The sequence below is a fragment of the Lycium barbarum genome, chromosome 11 (assembly GCF_019175385.1).
Source record: "Lycium barbarum isolate Lr01 chromosome 11, ASM1917538v2, whole genome shotgun sequence".
NCBI lineage: Eukaryota > Viridiplantae > Streptophyta > Magnoliopsida > Solanales > Solanaceae > Lycium > Lycium barbarum.
The window spans coordinates 27,932,068-27,939,813 of record NC_083347.1 but is presented as its reverse complement, the minus strand read 5'-3'; the positions used below and the strand labels follow the sequence as shown (position 1 = coordinate 27,939,813).

The following is a 7,746-nucleotide window of genomic DNA, read 5'->3' as shown; positions in this document are numbered from 1 at the left end:
GAAATGGGGTGAATAAAAATGGAAAACTAGTATGTGAGAATTGGAATATGGTGCAAAATAAGAAAAATAAGAACAATGTAAAGGAGGCAACACAATTAGAAGGACAACATACTTCCAAGAATACAGTTACAACAAACAAGTTTGATACTTTGGTAGATCTAACAGAGGAGATGCAAGAGAAATCAGAGGAGCAGCATACAACCAACCTTAAAGATCAAAAAGAAACTTCCAAGCCTTGGGTTGAGGCATCTTTTGGCAAGAAAAGTGCTACCAGAAAGGATATTAGAAAGCAACAAAGAAGGGGAGAAAAGGAAGAGGATAGAGATTGACAACAAAGATAAAACAACAAAGATAACCAACACATGACAGAAACAGTTGAAACACAAGCAGATGCAGTCAAAGACTAATAGGAAAAATTAATGAAAAAACCACAAGGTAATGAAGCACAACAAATAAAAAGTTTTCTACTGAAAAAGACAATGAACAGCAGTAAGGGGGATGGTCTCTGAAAGGGCATAATCAGGAAAACACTCAACAGAGGCCAGAAACCATTTCTTGTGGAGGACAGGCCGAATCCTGTTCAGGGGAAAAAGACACTCCAAAAAAAAAACCACCTCATGATAATCACAATGCAGTACCTGATCTTTAATTATTCTAACCTAGATTACCGGCAAAATAAGTTATCACAGGGATATCAGCTATAGCAGATACTCAAGATGGGCAAACAGATATAGCCATGAGCAAAGACAATCTCTTTCAGATTCAGAACAACAAGGAGAAATAATGCAAGACATAACAGGGCATACAAAAGACACTGTAGAAGTAGAGGAAGGCAGTAAATTGCAGCAACAAGATCAGCTTATAAGTAATGAAAATGAAGAAGAACATGAGATTGACATTGGAGATGATGAGAAAGAAGAAAGAAAGATGCCTGAACATACTAGTAATGTAAATAGATCTCCAAGGCATGCTACAAAAACAAAGAAGGAGACTAGGCATCACAGACAAAGAGACAAAAATGTACCTCCTAAAATAACAGGAGGTGTACAAAAAAGAAACTTGCCAAATCCACTTCTCAATGAATTGATCTCTTATTTGGAATATCCAAATCCACCTTTGAAAGAGTGGTGTTACTAAACAGACAAAAAAAAAATTCAATGTTATAGCCCTTATGGAGCATTTCAACATTTTAGATAGATTGATATGTATAAAATGTGGCTTAATATGGACACTGCTGCTTACAATGTAAATGGGAAGATATAATTTTTTGTGGCAGCATGATTTCAAGTGGAAATTTTGAAGGACACTTATCAATTGTTGTCCTTCGAGTTCACTTCTTTTGATGGGGAACAGGAAGTTATTATGACTATTGTTTATGCTAGTACAGATAGAGGTACTAGAATTGCATTGTGGGAGGACCTGTATGATATTGCTACACATATGCATCTCCGATGGCTGGTAGGTGGAGATTTTGATATGATTACAGAGGCTGATGAGAAATATGGAGGGCTTCCTGTTCAATTTGCAGAGACTGAAGACTTCAGAAGTAGAACATTTGATCAAGTAAGGGTCAGATCATTCTTCTTTATTGATAAGACTCAAGCTTTACAGTACACTTACCCTAATCTGGAAGTAGAACATTTGATCAAGTAAGGGTCAGATCATTCTTCTTTATTGATAAGTCTCAAGCAAGATAGTAGACCAATCAGGAAGTCTTTCATGTTCCTGAACTTCTGGGTGGAGCATGAGACTTTCCAGGAAGTGGTCATAATAACTGGGCTTTAAATTTCAGTTTTGATCCATTTTTTAACTTTCATAATAAGTTAAAAAAGGTGAGCGAAGTTCTTTCCATATGGAGCAAGGAAAATTATGGAGATATATTTAGACAAATTGCTACTTTGGAGAAGGTGGTACAAATCTATAAACAGGAGTTTGAACAACATCCCAACAACTTGAATAGACAAAGATTACAGAAAGTGCAGGCTGAATTGATAAGATTTTATGCTATTGAAGAGAAGTTCTAGAAGTAAAAGACAGGTATGCAGCGGTTTAAAGATGGGGACAGAAATACAAAAAACATTCATGCTCATGTCAATGGAAAGAGGAAAAGATTACAACTGAAAAAAAAATATAAGACAGTGGTGGAGTCTAGTTAGAAACAGAGGAAGATATAGCAGAGGAGGCAATCAGATTCTTTTCAGATCAATTCAAAGAGGAGAGTATACCTACTGACTTTGATATGCTTCAGCACATTCCCAAAATGATTAGTGATGAACAAAATAGAAAGCTACATGAAATTTCAGAAGAAGAAGAGGAGAAAAAGACAGTCTTTAGCCTAAATGAAGACAGTGCTGGAGGGCCTGATGGGTATATAGGGAAATTTTTTCAAGCTTGCTGGGATATAATTGCTCAAAACATGACACATATGGTGGGGTCTTTCTTTTGTGGGCATAAACTACCTAGGTATATTACATGTACCAATCTGGTATAATTCCAAAGAAGAAAGAAACTACTTTTCAGACTTGAGACCTATAAGTTTGATTAATATTATTAGCAAGATTTTCTCCAGGATAATTCATGAAAGAATGGTTAAGCTGTCACCGTACCTGATTTCACCCCAACAATCAGGTTTGTCAAAGGAAGGAGCATCGTTAAGAACATTCTATTGGTGCAAGAAATAGTTCATAATATTAGGATCATGGGTAAGCTTGCTCATTTGGTTATTAAGCTTGATATGGAAAAGGCTTATGACAAGGTATCTTGATTATTTTTTACCAAAGTTCTAAGATAGATGGTGTTTTGGATAAAGGTTGATTGATATGGTTTCAGGATTATCTCAAATAATTGGTACTCAATTATGATAAATAGGCAACCAAAAGGTTTCTTTAGATCCGCAAGAGGGGTGAAACAGGGGGATCCATTGTCCCCCACTCTATTTATACTAGCTGCTGAATGTCTAACTAGAGACTTAAATTCTTTACATGCTAAAGAGAGATTTAAAGAATTTGGGATGCCAAAGTGGAGTCCATATGTCAATCACTTGGCATATGCTGATGATACCATTATTTTCTCCTCTGTAGATGACTATTCATTAAGGCTGATCATGAAGACTTTGGCAGATTATGAGAAGGTTAGTGGACAAAAGATAAACAAAGGGAAGATTGCAGTTTATATGCACCATTCAGTGACATAAAACATTAGTGATTTGGTTACCAATGTAACTCAGATTCTGAGAAAAGAGTTCCCATTTATTTATCTAAGGGTTCCAGTGTTTTATGGTAGGGGACAATATGTGCATTTTCAAGAGTTGATAGAGAAAGTGCAATATAGACTTAGCTCTTGGACTGGGAAGCTATTATTTGTTCGGGGAAGAACCACATTGATAAAACATGTATTACAGAGCATGCCCATAAACCTTTTATCTGCTTGGGATCCACCCGCAGAAGTACTAGCTCATAGGATTTTGGCCAGGTTTTTTTGAAGCAATTCTGTTGGGAATTCTAGCAAACACTGGAGTACATGGACAACTTTTTGTCACCCACAGGAAGAAGGGGGAATGAGATTCAGAAGTATACAGCATTTATCCAAGGCATTATTTGCAAAATTGTGGTGGAATATGAGAACCAAACAATCATTGTGGAGAACTTCATGAGTAATCTGAAGAAGTTTCATGCATTAGCAGCACCTTTGAAAAATACAGGCACTTATGTGTGAAGAAAGATGCTCAAAGTCAGAGAGGAAATTGAATAGCAGATCTGGTGGAAAGTGCAACAAGGGAATTCTTATTTCTAGATGGACAACTGGATAGGATTGGGTGCTCTTTATTGCATTATTCTAGCTGAGTTTGAATAGGATCAACTATAATTTTGGTCAAGGATATAGAAGAAGATGGACAATGGAATGAAGACATGATGAGGGAGATCTTGCCTGAAGATCTGGCTAATCACATTCTGGAGAATATTGCAACTCTAGTTGATCATAAAAAGGTGGATAAAGGCTACTGGAAAATGGAGGCCAGGGGAAAGTTTACTGTGGGATCAGCTTTTCAATTGCTCAGACAAAGAAGGGAACCTAGTAGGTTATACAAACTAATGTGGATCAAGGGACTGCCTATCAAAATATCCTTCTTTATGTGGATATTCTGGAAGTTTAAGTTGCTTTTGGATGATAAAATCAAAAGATGGGGACATCAATTTCCATCTAGATGTTTTTGTTGTCAGAATCCAGATGCTGAAGACATATCCCATGTGTTATTACATGCTAAGCCTGAGGTCAGATATATTTATCAGGCTATGCCTGCAATTATAATCTGGGAGATTTGGAAAAGGAGGAACACTTTAAAGTTTGACAGGAAAATGGCAATTACAAAGCTGATCTATCAGGTAATGCATACTTTGATAATGTGTATGAAGGTAAGGAGGAAAACTTTCAAATATTCCCCTTACAAGTGGAGTGTTGTGGTAGAAGCTTTGAATAGATATTCTCAACCTATTAAAATCACTACTATTGTATGGAAACTGCCTGATAAAGGGTGGCTTAAAGCTAATACTGATGGGACATCTAGAGGGAATACTAGGAGGAGTTCTTGGGGCTTTTGTGTGAGAGAGGACAAAGGTAATGTAGTTTAGGCACAAGCTCAAGAAATGGAGGATCTATTGAGTACTAACACTCAAGCAAAAACTAAGGCTATTCTTCAAGATCTTAGATACTTGAATAATATGCAGGTTGAAAGGATTATGCTTATAACTGATTCTCTTCTGTTAAAGAACATCGTCCAAAGAGTATGGGAAGTGCCTTGGCAAATCGTTAGTATGATGGAGGAAATTTGGCAGCTCGTTGAAGGGAAAACTATTGTTGTTAATCATATTTACAGGGAAGGGAACAAGGTAGCTGACCATCTAGCTAATCTTGCTCTTGACAGTGGAAATTTTGTGGCCAATAATTTCATGGAGATGGATACTCATGGTAGGAAATTAGTAAACAGTGATAAATTAGAGGAACCTTATATGAGAATAAGGAAATGCAGCAAAATCTGAAGAGAAGAGAAAAGGGAGGAATGGAAGGGATCCTCATATTCAAATCCTTTGGGAGGAGAGTAGTGAGGATCAATATTTGTACTAACAGTTTTATTCATGGATGCAGGTACAACAAAAGCATTAATTTTCAGGAAATGGCTCAACAAATAGCTGAAACAGGAAATCATGTAGGAGGCACAACTAAGAGGAACATTGCATTAACTAAGAGTACCTTATGGTGCTCAATCCAAGGAACAAAAATTAGTGGGATAAGGGGTAGGACAAGAACAAATTCTATAGGAAATCAATTGGAAACACACAGAATTGGATTCGACTCAGTTGGGTTTTGGAAATGCACAAATCTTACACGAATCAACTCTATACTGGGGGCAATCGAAGCGGGGGTTACTGAGTTTCACAACCCAGCTAGAGGGCGATGACGGGTACCCGGAGCTACCTTAATCGAGCACCACCTAACTCACTTGTCATCACATTCAATCTGAACATACACCGTTCTCATCAAAAAACTCATTACGAGACAACCTTCATTTACTTCCCAAACATATATATACATATATACATAGGCCCATAAGGCTACAAAATGATGTATAGAATATGCACTAATAAGATCATAAGACATCCACTACCCACACACTTGTATTTACGAGCCTCTACTAGAATACTGGAATCATAAAGACAAGACAGGACCCCGATATGCCCCAAATATGAACACAAAAGAATATACCAACAAGCGGCGACTCCGGAGAAGTGGAGTGCTCCTATAAGACTACAGATAGTGCTCCTAGGTATCCGATTCGTCTTTCTGTCTACCTGTGGGCATGAACATAACGTCCATAAAAGAAAGGACGTCAGTACGAGCAATTAACTCAGTATGTAAGGCATGAATTATGACACAATAAAGAGATAAGGGACGTGAGATAAAGAAATAACCTGCACATGTGATTGCCTCTTAAGGCGGAAACCATGCATGCCAAATTTTACTTTTAAAATACATCATAACATATATGTATATAAGTAAGCTGTTTGAGTCATATATCATTACTAGCCCACGTCCGGGTATCCCGCGTTCGGGATAGTTATCTCACGCCACCCACTAGTAGTGACTGCCTGACCAATTAGGCCCGGTGTAACTATCATCATCCATAAGCCGCCCACTTACGCCCAGCGTAGTGGTGTCTTCCCGGACAACTAGGCCCGGTATAATCATATATAAAAATAAGCATGCGTATGATCCCAATCAAAGCTACAATCATATCGGAGTGACATAAGGTCGGTGACCTCCGATTGTATTATGGAACATTCATCATCACTATGTCTCACCTTGAAGGAACTATTATTATGAGGTGAGACAACAACAAGAAGTAACATCAATGAAATCATAAAGATAAGAATATCAAGCTCATCATAGCATCATTATCATCATCATTGTCATAGAACATATCTTGTCTCTAGCTTATAAGGGACTCTTAATAATCCTAGACTTTCAACTTTGGAATGTAAGAAGGTCATGAAAGCATAGAAAAGAAATCATAACATAGGAGTCATGCCTTTGAAAGAAAGGGAATAGCCTTAACATACCTTATCGTCTTCTTAACTACTCAACGCTCATCCTTCCAAGCTTGTAAATCTACATTCAAGATGATTCGCGCTAAAAGTAAGTCATTGAAACGCTCATATGGTCAAACTAAATTAATAAATGAGCTAACGAAAATTGGGCAGCATTTCCTTTGTTCCAACAACTTCCTCCATATGATAAACAACTCCCAAAATCACAATATCAACAATTCCATAATCAAAAGACTATATTCAAATTATACTCAATTCCATCCCAAAACTTCTTTTCATAAACAATCCGTAACAACAAATTCAATACAACCCCTTGTACTCTTGTATACAATACTTTCTCAACATCATTACTACCCCTCATAACAAGGTTATACTCATAATATGCTAATAATTATAGCTCAAGTTAATTTACACTCAAAATATCATCAATATTCATATTTGAACTTTTTCCCGTAACTCTTTCCACTTTTAAGACTTGCTAAACCTTCACATCCACTTAACACAAGAGATGAGATGAAGAACATACCTTGTATTTGAAGAATTTCAACTCACACAACTTGCTCCAATACTTAATCCCCACAACTCCAAGTGAAATCAAGAACACCCAACTTCCACAAATTAAACTAGGTTTTCAAGGTTGATCTTCTCTTGATTTGATTTGGAATGATTTGGTGTGTTTATGGGTGTTAAGGGGAGCTTAGAGAGAAATTAGGGATTGATTTTGGGTGAAAAATGAGGCCCAAGTCGTGGAAATGGGTATTTAAAAGCTTGGGAAAAAATTCCACCGCCTCAAATTTCTAGAAATCTCGGAAACAGTATGTGTTACTGTTCATCACGTACTTCAAAGTACGTGATACTATTCATCCTGTACTTTGGGGGCAAAAATTTTAACTTTCTGGAAATGTTTGCAAAATACGCCCAAAAAGTACAGGACGTACTTTATTGTACAGGCCGTACTTTCCTCCGTACTTCACAGAAATGCGATCTGTCAGTTGCATTGGAAAGAAGACTCGCTGAACTTCAATTTACATAGGTTATGGATTCCGGAACTCCTCATATGATAGGAGATATGCCCCTCCCAAGTTGGACCAAAATTTCTGTCCAAAATTCTGCCAAGTTTTTCCAAATTTTCAACGAACCTAAT

General features: G+C 37.1%; 1 protein-coding gene across 1 annotated transcript; it reads left to right on the top strand.

Annotated features, from left to right (window-relative positions):
- The first annotated feature begins 4,643 nt into the window (after positions 1–4,643).
- On the top strand, positions 4,644–5,036 carry LOC132619636 (uncharacterized). Its single transcript, XM_060334480.1, has one exon. The coding sequence runs from the start codon at positions 4,644–4,646 to the stop codon at positions 5,034–5,036; it is 393 nt and encodes a 130-aa protein (XP_060190463.1).
- The last annotated feature ends 2,710 nt before the right edge of the window (positions 5,037–7,746 follow it).

Bases quoted from the DNA above. Each gene is read 5' to 3' on its own strand.
- LOC132619636 (XM_060334480.1), top strand. From the start codon at position 4,644: ATGGAGGATCTATTGAGTACTAACACTCAAGCAAAAACTAAGGCTATT.